The sequence below is a fragment of the Mus musculus genome, chromosome 1 (assembly GCF_000001635.26).
Source record: "Mus musculus strain C57BL/6J chromosome 1, GRCm38.p6 C57BL/6J".
Taxonomy (NCBI): Eukaryota; Metazoa; Chordata; class Mammalia; order Rodentia; family Muridae; genus Mus; species Mus musculus.
In genome coordinates, this window is record NC_000067.6 from 21,397,016 (window position 1) to 21,413,478 (window position 16,463).

A 16,463-nucleotide genomic window follows, 5' to 3' on the forward strand; every position below is an offset into this window, starting at 1 on the left:
TTTTGAGAATGGGTTTCTCTGTGTAGCCCTGGCTGTCCTGGAACTCACTTTGTAGTCCAGGCTGGCCTTGAACTCAGAAATCTGCCTGCCTTTGCCTCCCGAGTGCTGGGATTAAAGGTGTGCGCCACCATGCCTGGCTGTTCTTAAATTTTATGTGTATATTCCTCCCTGAGTTTATGTATGACAAATGTGTGCAGTGCCCTTGGAGGCCAAAAGAATGTGTCAGACTCTGTGGAACTAGGGATACAGCAAGTTGTGAGCCGCTCATTGGTGGGTGCTGGGGGATGATGCTGGGCTCTCTGTAGGAGCAGTAAGCACTCCCATTGCTGCAGCCTCTAGTGGAGCATCTCTTGGAACAAAGCCTACTGTCTGTTTGAGGTAGAAACATTTTCCTGGTAAGGCAGAGCTGTGTGCATGCACCCATATAGTCCTGGATAACTATATGGCTTCCATTTCTTGATGTCTCCTTTAGCAAACCCTTTTGTTATACTGGTTGAATATCTCAAAGGCTGAATCCCCAAAGCTAACAAATCTAAAAGCTTTTTAATGTTGACATGATCACCATAAATAGAAAATTCCATAAAACGTTCTTCCATGGCACACATTATTAACAAACTATAAATGTCTGGGGTGAGCTCCATGATCGAGTACTTGCCTAGAATTTGTAAGGTTTTAGATTTGAGTGTATGTGACATAGCGAATTTCATGTATAGACTTGGATTCCATCTCTAAAGTGTATTATGGCCGGGCGGTGGTGGCGCACACCTTTAATCCTAGCATTTGGGAGGCAGAGACAGGAGGATTTCTGAGTTCGAGGCCAGCCTGGTCTACAAAGTGAGTTCCAGGACAGCTAGGACTATACAGAGAAACCCTGTCTCGAAGAAAACCAAAACCAAAACCAAACCAAACCAAACCAAACCAAACCAAACCAAACCAAACCAAAAAGTGTATTATGTATTTTCAAATATCCTAAAGTCAACATTAATCTGTAATCTACAAAGCTTCTGCTTCAGGAAGTGTGGGTAAGGGCTAGTCAGAATTGTACTCAACAGAAGAATCAATAACTCGGACTGATTGTGATGATCCATATCAAATTAGGTTTTGTTTGGTCTAGGGCTTACATGGCCAGGAACCTTAGTTGAATCCTCAGCAATCAAAAAATTATAATTTTCCTAATTTTATCCTTGAGAACATATGCAAATCTCTTCCATTCCCCAAATGCAACAGTTTCTTTACCACCACCACAGACATACATCTGTACAAAATCTGTACAGTTGAGTTACTTGGGTCAGTCAGCCAATTCCGGAGAAGTCTATCAATAGATCTCATTGCAGACATTTAAGACAGACCCAACCAGTTCATTCCAGATAAAAGCAGTCACACTAGCTGTTTATAGACATCTTTTTAATGTTTTAGTTTAAAACATATCATCTTGGTAAAAGAGCAAAGGAAATTACATTTTAATGATAGCTTGAAATGGGTGTGCTATTCCTGATTTAGTTGTTTTTCAGGAAACAGACAATTGCATTGTTTTCGTACATGACTTTTGGAACTGCTCAGTTAAATGCACATAATTATATTAAATTAAATTTTCCTTACAAAAACACAACCATGTCATTTAAGGCAAAAAAAATAAATAAATAAATTGGGTTCTGGGGAATTAGCATCTGTGATAGCATCTGACTGGATGATCTGTTTGCCTGGGTTTCATCATTCTTTATAGTTTTGCTCTGGAAATAGGTATGATATATACCTAGTGTGTGCCTCAACTCCTCTATTAGGCTTTTTTGATTTTCATATTAAGAACCTTCCAGAAAAAAACAAAATACCAAAAGGCTGAGCCAATAGCAGGTCAGAAAGGCACCTAAGAACCCAAATTAAGTACTTAGAAAACCCAATAAAGCTCTTAAATTAAATGAATTTGCCATCTACAGATATTAATTTGGCTCAACAAACATTGTAATGTTTGTACATTGTAATGATGCAAACATTTAGATTAGACGTGGCAAACATGTTTTAGGTAACTTCCTGCATGGGATGATTGCTGTTCTATATGAGCTCCACCAACCCTGTGGTTTGCGGAGGGCAGATGGGTTTGGGCTGAGAAAGCACAGGGTTATTCAGTGTGCTCGGCTAACCTGTGCTCCCCTTCCGTCACCCCTGCCACTCTTTGGGGTGGAGCAATGGGTCTCTGCTAAGTGTAAATGGGAGACCCCTCCTCTGTTCCCCCAGAGCATGACATAATAGACATACCTCTGAAATGTACACACCCAAAACCTACCAACATCCAGGTGGTTTTGTGCTAGAATAAAGCAGACACAAAGTGGTCATGGCTTCAATGTGCAGACATCGTTCTCAATGCCATTCTTCACATTTTTGCTGTGCTTAAGACCGTAGGGACACGTTTAGGCTTTGTCTCTGAATCTTCAGCTTTCAGCTATGTTAGATGAACTGTACTGTGCTTGAGGCCCGAGGATGCCTAAGAAGAAGGGGTCCCTGATACATTCACAATTCTTGCTGCCAGTGGGGTTCAACCTGAGACAGTATCAGTGCTGTCTGGAAGCTGTCAGCTCCCTCCTCTTCCTCAGCCCGTATTTGGAGTGAGCCTTGTTCAGTGCCAGGCAGGTTTCTCTGGCTTTTGCTCAATGGTGAGGGATGTGTTGTGGGTATACACACATGTGTGTAATGTCCGTTGGAGGGTACATCATTCAGGTTGGTTGGAGACATAGGTAAATAAAACATCATATAATAATTGAGTAGCAGTCTGTTTGCAAAATGAGAAGAATAGCTCGAAAGGCTTGAGGAGCATTCCAATTTCAATGGAGTGTAGAATTTAGACTTTAAAGATGTTCTCATAGGTCAGAAGATCCTGAATGCTACACTCTAAGAGACCGTATTAAGAGTCCAAGAAAGTTTTTGTTTGTCTTTTTTTCAGACACACTCCCCCCCCCCCCCTTCCTTTTTTTTTGAGACAGGGTCTCTCTGTCACCCTGGCTGGCCTGGAACACACCTTGTAGACCAGACTGGCCTTGAACACACAAAGATCCACCCAACTTTGCCTCTCAAATCCTGGGATTAGAGGTGTGCGACCACACCCTGCATGTGTCCTTGAGGGGTGAGAGAGAGAGAGAAAGGGGTGGGGGGGAAGACTTTAAATGACAAAGTTACTTAAAGGTTGGGAAGAAACAGAGGAAGAGAGAATTGGTTTGCTTGAGGGTGGAGGCTGGCTGAAACCTGGTGAAGTTTTAAAGCAAAATTGTGGTGTAGAGTTACCAGTTAGGGGAAAGAAAAGTAAGGGCGATTGTTCAGGGACAGCGTTCTGCTGGGGGAGAGGCTGGTGGGTTGAGAGCCTTCCTTGCTTCCATCAACCACTTGACATCCCTAGAGATTCTGCTCATTTGGCTTGGATGCTAAAAAGGTTGAAAAGGCCCCCAACTCTCCCAACCCAGACCACCCAGCACAAAAAGAAAAACATCTTCTTTCAGGAATCTTTTAGTTAAAGCTTATATAATTTAAATGGCAGTTATAGATCTTTCTTTAGCAGCCCGCCCCCCCCACTCTCTTTACACAGTCTTGCTGTATGAGCCAGGCTAGCATTGAACTCATGATCCTCTATCTTCGGTTCCCCGTCTCCATGATTACAGGTATGGGGTTGAATTCTAACAAGCAGCCAGTATTGCTTGCCTTTTGGGAAATGCATTTTTAATAAATACACTTTTTTATTTGTTTCTTTTCCATCATAATACATGACTAAGGAGTTTTGATCTGCAGACCCATCCAGTGCTATCTGGTTTGCAGTTATAAATGTTCATAATCTGGAAACTGAGCCGGTAGTTTCTTATGTGGGATAACTTTGTTGGGAAGAATAGAAAAATGTTCACTATAGTATAAAAGTAAAGGAAGTTTCATTTTAGCCTTTCATATGCAAAATGTGCTACTTAATAGCAAAAGACACTCAGGGCATATTAAAAATAAATAGCTTGCAAAATTCTCTGCTATACAAGAATAAGTGGGTGTTTAGGTAGTTGGATTTCCTAGCAATATTTATTTTTCTAAGAAAATCTAGTTATTTATTTCAAATTTTGGGCTCCTCTCCTCCTTGCCCATGGGGTGCGGGGGGGGGGGGATGGAGATGTACTTCCTTTAATGTCACCCACCTGTGGTAACTGTGGAGTCTTTCCAAGTTGTTTTCCCCCAACCTCAAGTAGGAAACCCCTTCCCCAGGCCCTATACCTCTATGTCCACTAAATGGGAATTGTTAGTCACCCTGGCCATTTGAGGGGACAGGATGGGCAAACCTGTGGTTGTATCCTCACAGAGAGACCAGCCCCGTTGCACAGGCTGTTAAATCCACCAGTACTTCATATGCTTGTAGAGAGGTTGACCATTTTCAGGGTTGACTCCTCCATTAGAGACTATGTTGTCATGAAGTGGAAGATGCCGTAGGAAGGGGAGGTCTCCTCCCCCACTGGCCCTCAATAACATTATCTGGCCATATTCTAATTGGAAAACATTCGCAGCGTAAAGGACAACATGAAAACAATGTGCGAAACTGCTTGCCACAGCGCTAAGTCACCAGAAGCACACAGATTGACATTCAAATCACATTGATGAAATGACTTAGGAGAAACGGGCTGGCAAAGGTTTCTTGAAATAAGCAGCCATTTCGGTTATATCCCAAATTCTGCTTTACTTTTGTTATTAGCAGCTGTTGATAGCCATTGTGTCTAAACATACATTATGGCCTAATTTTGAAAATGTACTTGGTATCTAGTCATAAAGCAGAAATGCCTGAAATTTGAAGGTGTTTACTTTCACAATTTCAAAACACAGCGTCAACTCTTGCAATTGAACTAATATCCCGGCATCTTCACACACCCCATAGCATCAGCAGCGACTGTTGGCTTGGGATTTTAGACTCAAGGTACGTTATTAAATGCATGGATTAATGTCGATGTACCTTGGAATTTCTGCCACCCCTAAACATGCATTTTCATGCAATTAAAAGATAACAGGCTTATAAATGGCCTTTCGCGTTCTTCCTGACTCTTGTGCGATTTCAACTCTATAGACGGGCTTCCAGAGTACTTCATGCAGTGATATGTATGGCTAAAAGAACAGCTATGCTTAGAAAGGAAACAAAGAACTTAGTTCAGTTTGACGTGAGGCAAACTGAGGGCGTCTGTACTGTCTCCTGTCTTACAAATGTTCTGAGATGACCGTGACCTTCCAGTCCTTAGAGAGTCTGATGAGAAAGCAGCCTCCCCCGCAGGCGGTGGGGTGCCGTCAAAAGTATCTGTTTCTGTCTCTTCGGCACCGACCTCCTCATCAGTTATAAACAATTTGGATTCTCTCCACTTGGGATAAAAATCTTGACTGCCTCGAGAGCCGCTTGACTCGCTGCCTGAAAACTGTAAGTTCAGTTCTTCTGTCGACCTGATCAGGTTTTGTACAGACAGAGATTTGCCCAAATCCTTGGGCACCATGGGGCGGACAGACAACAGAGTTTCTCCTCCCATGTCGAAACTTTTCCTCAGGGAACGGTCCTTGGTCAGGTTTGACTGTGCAAACTGAACACTTTCCTTGGAGGCAACAAGGCAGGTGGTGACATCAGAAATACTCTCTTGTAAGCCGGTGGGGTTTGAGAGCAGAGGTTCTGGCCTGGACAAGTGCTTGATGGCCGAGAGAGGAGGAGGGATCTGTAAAGTTGTTGGGGCTGCTGGCTTGGGTGCGGCGCTTATTTGGTTTGCAATGTTATTGGTGGCTACCACGGAGGAGCCGTCATTTTGACTCATGGGTACCTGGGTAGCTTGGCTGTGCATAGTAGGGCTAAGCGCATAGAAAGTCTGAGCACTGAACTCATTTGGTGTTAGGATGAACTGCAGGCCTCTTGAGATGTTGGCACTGGCTGACCTCGTTAAACAGCCGCTGTTTTGTGCTGAGCCAGACAGGTCTTTGCTATCCACAGGACTTTGATAGTCAGAGGTCTGTTCACATTCAAAAGGCGGGATCTGAAAGGATGCCAGAGTGAGGGCGGAGGCAGAGCCTTTCCGGAGGACCTGTTGATAGATATCCAGCAGGCAGTCCAGCTTGGATTCGATGGACTGGACCTGGAAGCGGAGAGAATAGTTAGACACCAGTACACACTCTTATAAGGAACTGACTTGACTTTTTGGTACTGAAAGGTGAAATAAAATTGTATTGACAGAGTAAAATAACTACTATGAAGGCCACTCCAGTTTTAACTCTTATGGAGTGTCGTGTTCGCTGGTCGTGACAGTGCCACAGGAGGAAAAGGAGGGCGTTACTTTGGCATTTATGGGACCCTCTGTGCACCCTCCTCTCTTCTCTTTAAAACTTTAAATAGAGTTTTTATATTTATTTATTTGTTTATTTATTTATTTATTTAATCAATTAAGTACCATTGAAATGCAACCTCAAGATGATTTTCAACGGAGATTTTCTTTGCATTACTGCTTGCTTTCCTTTCTGGGATGCTAGTGAAGTTTAGTGAAACCTTAGACTATCATGAAATTAGGAAACTTAAGGATCAATCAAATTTAAAGTGAAAGCCAGACTTGGTGGTGCACATCTGTAATCCTAGCACTTGAGAGGCAGAAGCAGGTGGATGGCTAAGTGGTCAAGGCCTGCCTGATCCGTGTAGTGACTTCCAGCCAGAGGTATATAGTGAGACCTTGTCCCCCCAAGTCCCGAAATAAATAAAATAAATAAAATGAATTCCATTGAGAAGACTCTTTGAGAAGATACAGTATCAGGGTTAACAAATAACCAATGTTTGCCACAGTTATGGTGGAGATTTTAAAATCTTGTTTTAAATGAAGGAAACTAAAGGAGACACTATGAAAATAAAATATGGCTGACTTTTGCTGTTTTTAACCTTTGAAATTCTTTAGTTGCTTTCAGATAATTATTAACTGACAAGATAAAAATTTCTTTTTTTTTCTTTTTTTTTTTTGTCTTTTTCTTTCTTTCTTTTTTTTCCGAGACAGGGTTTTTCTGTATAGCCCTGGCTGTCCTGGAACTCGCTTTGTCGACCAGGCTGGCCTCGAACTCAGAAGTCCACCTACCTCTGCCTGGGAGTAAAGGCGTGCGCCACCACCACCCGGCTAAGATAAAAGTTTCTTTCTTTTTCTTTTTTTTAGAACCTTTGCTCTCTCTGGTCCACTCTGTCCGCCATGTCCCGAAGATTTATTTATTATTGTACATAAGTACACTGTAGCTGAGTCCAGATGCACCAGAAGAGGGAGTCTGATCTCATTATGGATTGTTGCTGTGATTTGAACTCAGGACCTTTGGAAGAGCAGTCAGTGCTCTTAACTGCTGAGCCATCTCGCCAGCCCAAGATAAAAGTGGCAATCCTAAGGTGTTTTAAAGAACATTGTCTATTCATAAGGCAATTAGATACTCTCCATTTCATTCTTAAAACATATACTGATCATTAGGAGGCCAGGCATGGTGACACAGGCCTTTAATCCCAGCACCAGGGAGGCAGAGGAAGGCGAATCTCTGTTAGTTCAAGGCCAGCCTAGTCTACTGAGTGAGTTCCAAGACAGCCAGAGCTCTGTAGAGAGACGCTGTCTCAAAAAACAAACAAGATTAAGTTCAGGAGGTGGAGAGAGAGCTCAGGTTAAGGGCACTAATAAGGACTAGGAGTGTGATACCCAGCACCCACAGCTGGGCATGGCAGCTCACACCGATTCACAACTCCAGTTCTAGGAGATCCAACAGCTTCTTCTGACCTTGGGCACTAAAGTTCGAGCACAGATGTATATGCAGACCAAACACTCACACACATAAAATAAAATTTAAAACGATTAGCATGAATATTAACACTGAAGTTGCAGATACTCTGCCTTGATGAATGAATCCCAGCTGAAAGTGGGGCTGAGCCCTACCTGTTTCTCAACCTTCACAACCCGGGCGAGCATGCTGGGGTCATCTGTTGTCTCGTGTTCTGCTGTTATTTTCTCTCGGCTCTTCTTATCTGACGTCATTTGTCCTTTTCCAAGAATTTGATCAACGCTGCCAGACAAAGAAGATTTCTGGTTATAGGCACTAAATATATATGTGTGTGTATGTGTCTGCTACTTGTGTGCGGGTCCCTTTGGAAGAGTCAGATTCTCTGAGAGCCGGGGTTCCATGCAGTTGTGGACCACCTAACATTGGTGCTGGGATTTGAACTCAGGTCCTCTGGAGGAGCAGCAAGTGTTCTTAGTTAAGGCACCTCTCCAGCCCCTGATGGTTCTTTTAACACAGCATTACATATGATCAAATATGAAATCACGTAGGAAGGAGCGTCTAGAGGGAAACTGTCCAAACAAAATAACGTCTCCCTTGGACCTGTCAGTTCTGAGTTCTACCAAAAAAGCCATGAAATCGTAACTCTGATGATTTTACACTGATAGAACAGGCTCAGTGAGGATTTGTTTGATACCTGATATGTGGGCAATAAGCAAGTAAGGAAGCTATGGTTTTTTTGTAAAGTGTTCTACTGAGCTGCCATGTTAGCCTATCATTAACATTGACTGATTAGCCAGTGCCAAGGATACTACGTGTTACAAACTACACTGACTAGTCAATAGTTGGCTCAACCCTACGAGGTACCACTAACCTTCTCTCCATTTACGAAAAGAAGAATACAATCTATGTTAAAAGGCAACCACCCTGTTGCTTACCGAACAAGAGTCGGAAATACAGAATCGAAAGGTTTTGTGTATTGTAGGAAATACCAGATAGTTTCCATGCCCATTGCTTACCGTGTCTGAAGGCTTTTTATTCTACAAAGCATGTCCAGGTGACCAGCAGAGTATTGTTCAATGACATCTTTTACATCATATGGGCGTAATGTTTCCTTAAACTTCCGCTTTGCAACATGAAACTTCATAATTCTGTATCAATACATAGTGAATATTATTGCCCACAACTTGGTCAAAATAAGTTTCTATACATTTGTCAGCAAATACAACAACACAATAAATCTCCTAGTGTACAGATCCACAAGCCCACTTACTCTAGAGGCCAAGGCAGAAAGACTGCGAGCTCAAAACCTGCCTTGCTTCCATGGCCAGCCTGGAAAACTTAGCAACATCCTGTCTCAGGATGAAAAAAGACCAAAGATACAACTCAGTGTTAGGAGACTTGCTTAGCATATGCAATGCTGCCTTAGGTTGTTAAATATATACACACATGAAACTCCTGGAAGCAAAAATCATGTATTAAATTATTTTATGCTCCTACAGTAATGCAGTATAAAAGCCAGAGTTTAAAGAGGGCATTATTAAGAATATTTCATGTGAGACACACAGCATAGCAACACACACTATGAAAGAAACTAAATATTAAGTGTTATATCTGTTTAATACTCATTGAAATCTCCAATTAAAACTAGAGTCAAATGCAATTCTTTGTGACCACAGACATTCAAGATACATTACGATCAAAATATAAGATCTTAAAAATAGAGCATACTGCATAAATGCATAAATGATGCATTTATGAAAACTGTTTGTCATACAAGGATGAGGAAACCTGAGTTTGGATCTCTGGCATTCATGTAAAGATACTGGTTCTGGTGGCATACACCTGTAGTCTCAATGCTGGGGGGAGTGGAGGCAGCTGGATTCCTGGGGCTGACTTGCCGGCCAGCATAGCTAGATTGGTGAGTCAGGATTAGTGAGAGATTCTATCTCAAAAGATAGGGTGGAATTTGAGGAAAGCATTTGATCTGAACTTTATGTGCACTCACATGCACATCTGTACGCACACATACATGCCCACATAGGTACATACACACAGTGAGACAAATACACACACACACACACACACACACACACACACACACCACTCTCAAGCAAGCCTTCCTCCATAAACAGAATAGTTGTCCAAGTGGTCTTTTATGAAATTACATCTTCCTTCCTCCCTCCCTTCTTCCTTCCCTTCCCCCCCTCCTTCTTTCTATTTTTCTCTCTTTCTGCATACATATATGCCACAACCACATGTGGAGTTAGAACACAACCTAAAGTAGTCCATTCTCTCTTCCAATCATGTGTATCCCAGGGGTCAAATTTAGGTTGCCAGGCTAGGTTGCAAGCATCTTGTATGCATTTTTGAGATGCAAGTATGTTTGCAAATCTCAAAATAATGCATACTAGTTTTGAATTTGTAAAAATTTCCGTAAACTATTTCTGCATATAGTTTTGGATTAGCTAGCCACTTTTTCTTTTTAAGCACAATTATCAATGAAACTTGGATATAAACATTTTTTTAAGGGATAAGAGTTCATTCATTAGAAAGCTCCCATTAGCCCGAGCCCCAGATTTTAAAGTAGTATTTCACCAGTCACTTTCATGATGCCATCAAGTAGCTCATTTGGTTTGGTAATTAGTGACTGCAATAGTGTCATAAAGCGCCTGCTAAAGGCAAAGGAGTGTGACATTTTAATTAATCTGTGCAGCCTCATAGGTGGTAAATGTTAAACCTGATGGTGTTTTTCAGCTATTAAATAGCTCACTGATCCCTATTACAACAGTCATGGATTCCAGACAGGGAACTAGGCTCTGTTCTAAAAACTAAAATTTATGATGCTTTGGTCAAAAGTGGAAAGATTAGAGTTTAGAGAGAAACTATCTATTACCTATCTGATGTGATAGGTTAGCTGACTGAATCCAAGTTGTTTAGTAGTTTAAAAAACCCCCAACTCTATCTTCTAATTGTATCTTTAACCTCAAATTATTTATATCCTAATTACTGTTGAATCACTCATCCACAACATCCTAGCTCTTTACCATATTTTTCAACATCAATATTCTTATTCAGAAAAGGGATTCTGTGTTTGTTTCTTCTTTTCCTCCTCCTCTTCCTCCTCCTCCTCCTCCTCTTCCTCCTCTTTCTTCCTCCTCCTCCTCTTCCTCCTCCTTCTTCCTCCTCCTCTGCTTCCTCCTTTTATCTTTTTCTTTTTAAATTTTATTTATTTATTTATTTGTCTTTTCATAACATAGCTTCTCTGTAAAAGCTCTGGGTGCCCTGGAACTCAGTTTGAAAACCAGGCTGGTCTTGAACTCACAGAGATCAGCATGCCTTCAGCCTCCAGAATGCTGGGATTAAAGGCACATGCTCTATCAGACTCAGTAATCTGTTTGTTTGTTTGTTTGTTTGTTTTCTTAAAACCGCTTAGGCAAGATTTTTCAGTAAAAAGTAAAGAAAGTCTGGCGCTGGGGAACCTTGGTTTTGAAGGTCTAGATGCCGAGTATGTATTCACATACAAACTGAGGCACAGCTGGGGCTCCAGGTTCAGTGAGAGATCCTGCCTCAAAAAACCAATCCATAGAGGAAGCCATCAAATGTCAATCTCTGACCTCCACCCGCACATATCCCTCTATGTAGCCACTCACATGAACATGTATACACACACGTGTGTGCATAGTGCATTCACGATGCCTTAGCTTCAACAGGACTGGAAGAGATGGTCTTTTCTGCTTTATACATATTTTGTGAAGCAGAAATACAAAGATCTTAGACTGTCTTCCTCGCCTCCCCCACATAAGCAACCATTACACAGCAAAGCAGGATCCCACTCAGGTCTTCCTGGCTCCTGCTTTAGACCTTAACCTCCCATGCTGACAGTGATGATCACTGCGGTGTTCCAAACTGAGTCTGCATCTCCATTGCAGTGACCTGGATGGGAGCATTCAGTATGATCCCCTGGATGCTCAGCTGGGTGGTAAGGGTACAAGGTTGAACAAGACATAGACAGCTCTTGCCCTCTTCGATGGCTCTCTAATAGTCCCACCTTTCTGGATGTCTCACAAGGCGCTAAGCAGTTTATCTGCACCACACCACTTCGAAACTAACAATTCCCCACCTTGCTCTTGGAGTCAGGGGAGAGCTAGAGTTGGAGTAACCCAGTCCAAGGTCATTCACCTGTTAAGTGGTAAGTTTTTGTGGATGCCAAGGCTCATGGTCTAGCAATCCAGAGAGCTCCCTCACAGGGAGGATTGGAGGCAAGAAGCTTCATAACTATAACGCAGCTTGTCCAGGCTAGTCATGTGATCTCTAACACTCGCACAAGTGAATCTACAGCAACATCCACAACTTCATCCATCGTCATCTCAAAAGATTCCTTCTTTCCCTAACCCTACTGATTGCAATATTTTCCTTTTGAACAAATGCAGGGGTTGCCCGCTTATTTATATCTCCATTTTAGTATACACACAATATTCTTGATGTGGTCTGACATTTTACTTTTTACTTTGAAATATATTATCTCCCAGAGAGCAGAGATTAGGCCATTTTCTGGTTACCTAGGGGATCAAATGAAGTTCAAGGCTTAATAATTTAAACCATAGGAAGAAACGAGATTGTTGAAAATTAAGGAATTAACTTTTTTTTTTTTTTTTTTTTTTTTTTTTTTTTTGGGGGTCCCTGGTAACCCTGCCTGTCCTGGAACTCACTCTGTAGAGCATGCTGATCTTGAACTCACAGAGATCTGCCTACCTTTGCCTCCTGAGTGCTGGGATTAAAGGCATGTGCCACCATATCTACCTTGAGGGAAACGTCTTAAGAAAAGCTATTCAATTATGAATTTGAGAGGTCTTTCAATTATTCATTGACTTGCCTTTCCAAGACCATTGTATTTAAGATACAAAGAAGATGACTTTTATCTGTCAGAATAAGAGAAGGAAGAGAGATCTGGGGTTTGTGAAGTCCTGGGTTGGTGGGTAGAGGGTGAAAGCTGATTTTGTGTCTTGGGCTAGCCTGCAAATTCTGTCTTAATTGTCTCTACATAGGTGGGTGTAAATACAGAGAAACTTAAAAACCCAGATAAAGGGCAAGACGTAATTCGAGGTGAAAGGGTAGCAGGTGAAAGTCGTGTGTCCTGCAGGTCCTATGGTTTCTGGAGAAAACAGACAAACAAATGCAGCTATGACCCAGTGACCCCAAATTTGCACCAAATGAACTTTGGGTAAGAGTTTTGACTTAGCTGTTGTTTCCCATCCCTGCTTTAGATAAGAACTATGAGGGGTGGCCAAGAAACCAGGAATAAATGAAAGTCTATGAAATGGGTTGTCAAAGAGGTCAAAGACTTTGGGGGCCTCTTCCTTGTTTACCAAAAGAAGTGGTGATAGTTTGTGCATTATCTAGGGGTGGGGGAAATGTTTGGGGACATTGCCCCAGGTTAAAATTAGAGCCTTTAAAATATATTTAATAATTAGGGTGATGATAATATTAGACTGTACTTCTTAATACACTCGGAGAGAGGTGTATAATTACTTTGCAGATAAGGACCCGTAGTACAAAGAGAGGCCAAGTCGCTTGGCCCATACTTAAAGAACTATCAAGCATGGGATAGGAATGAGTCAGCTTGACTCCAGAGTTAAGCCCTTAATTATTATTATTTTTTTTATTATGTATTTTCCTCAATTACATTTCCAATGCTATCCCAAAAGTCCCCCCCCCCACTCCCCTACCCACCCATTCCCATTTTTTTGGCCCCGGGGTTCCCCTGTACTGGGGCATATAAAGTTTGCCTGTCCAATGGGCCTCTCTTTCCAGTGATGGCCGACTAGGCCATCTTTTGATACATATGCAGCTAGAGTCAAGAGCTCAGGGGTGCTGGTTAATTCATAATGTTGCACCTACAGGGTTGCAGATCTCTTTAGCTCCTTGGATACTTTCTCTAGCTCCTCCATTGGGGGCCCTGTGATCCATCCAATAGTTGACTGTGAACATCCACTACTGTGTTTGCTAGGCCCCGGCCTAGTCTCACAACAGACAGCTATATCACGGTCCTTGCAACAAACGCTTGCTAGTGTATGCAATGGTGTCATCGTTTGGAGGCTAATTATGGATGGATCCCTGGATATGGCAGTCTCTAGATGGTCCATCCTTTTGTCTCAGCTCCAAACTTTGTCTCTGTAACTCCTTCCATGGGTGATTGTTTCCAATTCTAAGAAGGGGCAAAGTGTCCACACTTTGGTGTTCGTTCTTCTTCAGTTTCATGTGTTTTGCAAGTACAATTTGCAAAGCCCTTAATTATTATACTCTCCTACTGTCTTAATACTTTGGTACTTTGACGTACTAGGGCCTTTTTCACTCACATAACAGGTGCAATAAACCATTGCCAAGTGAATGGCCTATTCTTAATGGCAATTCCTGGCTGGCCTTTGGGGGACAAAGAAAAGGCTGAGAAGTCAGTTATACTTAGTGGAGACTCTTCTTCACACGAACGAGTTGTATCACAGGGCTAATTAATGCAACAGACGATTCCTCAGGTCAGTGTCCTTGGATGCTGTTGGTAATCAAGAGGCGTGGAAAAAACGATCCTGTTGAACAAAACAGATGTACTCCACTAACACCACTAGAGGGTGCTGAAGATTCACCACAGACTCTGAATTGGCACCTCCTCCAGAAACTGGAGAAGCCTGCTCACACATTTTCTGAGAACTAAGGAACTACAGCAAAGTTAAACTCTGGGTAGAATATGTCTATAAATACACACAAACACATGTGTGCTTCTGAGGAGCTAAGGAAATGTAGGTGCATTTGTTGTGTTGCCACAAGTTATAAAATCTCACAAGAGTCTCCTTCCAGTAGCTCTAAATCAGGGTGAAGACATGAATATGCAGCGAGAAGAATCCTGAGAAAACAGAAGCAGCAGTGACTATTGCTGCCACCAACAGATGGATGGTCCGGCCAGCCGCCAAACCGTGCGTGGGGCAGAGAGGGCCCAACTGACTGTGAACTGAAGAGGCGTTTGATTGACTGTGAAGAGAGCACTATTACCCAAGCTTGGCTGCTCTTCGGAATCACCCAGGGAGCTTGGGCTCTGACTCTAATTCTGATTTAATTGGTCTGGGATACGACCCAGAGATTTTTGAATCTTTCTCCTCTTATTTTGAGACAGAATTTCACCATGTTGCCCATGCTGGATTTAAATTCTGAGACTCAAGTGGTCTGAGTACCTGGAAATACAGGCTGTGTAGCTGCCACACGAGACTAGGCATCAATACATACATATGCGTGCGCGCGCGCGCACACACACACACACACACACACACACACACACACACACTTTACTTTGTAGTGCTGTGGATTAAATCCAGGGATTTATGAATACCAGGAAAGTGCTTTTTAGAGCTACACTCCAAGCCGCAGAGATTTAATGACAACCTTGGTCTTGTTTGCCTGCTGTTGTGATAAACACCTGCTTGGATAGGAAATGGATAATTTCACCTTCTAGTCCACCACTGAAGGAAGCCAGTGTAAGACACAAGCCCCTTCAGCCACAGCACTTTCGGACTAGTAAGGCAGCTGGCAAGCAGACAGAAGGCAGCTGGGAGCACAGGTCAATATGAGAGTGCAGAGATGGAGAGTGTTCAGCTAGGCTGGAGGAAATAGTAGCACATGGTTTCTGGAGGTAACAGCCTGTCACAGGGATCCTGTATGTCCACCTCTAAGGCATCTGATCATATATTCCACTGTCTCTAAAATACATGTGCGGTTCCTCTCTGGACATTCTTCCTACTTTGTCTTGGATTCTTGAGGTCCTATGCTCAGCTCTTTTGTATGTCACAGCCTTTCTTCTGAGTTCAGAAAACTCCATTTTCTGATGTTTCAGTTGCCGTGAGAAATGCAGCCTCTAATAACTTTAAAATCAAGGATCCAGGGTGGTGGCGGCATATGCTTGTAGGCAAGCAGATCTCTGTGAGTTCAAGGTCATCCTGATCTACAATGTTCCAGGATAGCAAGGCCTACACAATGAAACCCTGTCTCGATAATAAAATAAATACAAAGAAAGAAAGAAGTCACAAGGACCCCATCCTGGCTTGGTGATGCTTATTCTTGAGTGATAGAGACACTGGATTGACAACCCAAGCCTACCCCAAATTTTCAATTTTTAGACCTTAACTCAAGTTTGGTAGTATTCATGGAGCACACCGAATAGGCAACCAGGTCAACATGATTTGGTAATTTTTGCTCCTCTTGTAAGCATATGTGTTGTTATTCATTATGGTATTTAGTGATATTGTTTTTTTGTTAATATATAAACATAATCAACAATATATACTTTTATTTGTAGGCTAAGTATTTGTTTTTTTTGAAGATCCTGTAAAACAAATTATAGAAACACTCACCTCCGACTCCTCAACTCTTCTTTCATCTCGGGCTGGGGGACTAGTTACTAGGGAAGGCTCAGAGACCTTAGATGGCCTGACTCAGTCTGTCTGCCTTTCTCTTTCTTTTTAGCTTTTGAAAAATATATTTAATGTATGTAAACATTTTCCCAGAATGTATGCATGTGTACTTAGTGTATGCCTGGGGCCTGTGGGAGGTTAGAAGAGGGCACCAGTCCCTCTGGAAGTGGAGTTATGGATAGTTATGAGCCACCATGTAGCTGCTGCATACTGAACATAAGTCTGCAAAAAAAAGGGCTCTTAACCACC

General features: G+C 42.3%; 1 protein-coding gene across 4 annotated transcripts in view; it reads right to left on the reverse strand.

Moving 5' to 3' along the window:
• Positions 1-1,383: 1,383 nt before the first annotated feature.
• Positions 1,384-16,463, reverse strand: part of Kcnq5 (potassium voltage-gated channel, subfamily Q, member 5) — a 564,252-nt gene continuing 549,172 nt past the window's right edge. For 2 of the 4 annotated variants that reach the window (NM_001310477.1, XM_011238368.1), the window contains 3 exons: positions 8,778-8,909; positions 7,917-8,043; positions 1,384-6,110 (listed from right to left, as the gene is read on the reverse strand). In NM_001310477.1, the coding sequence (NP_001297406.1) occupies positions 5,148-6,110; positions 7,917-8,043; positions 8,778-8,909 (1,222 nt within the window). In that variant the 3' untranslated portion in view covers positions 1,384-5,147. The remainder of the gene's footprint in view (positions 6,111-7,916; positions 8,044-8,777; positions 8,910-16,463) is intronic. The other 2 variants (NM_023872.3, NM_001160139.1) reach the window with 1 other exon arrangement.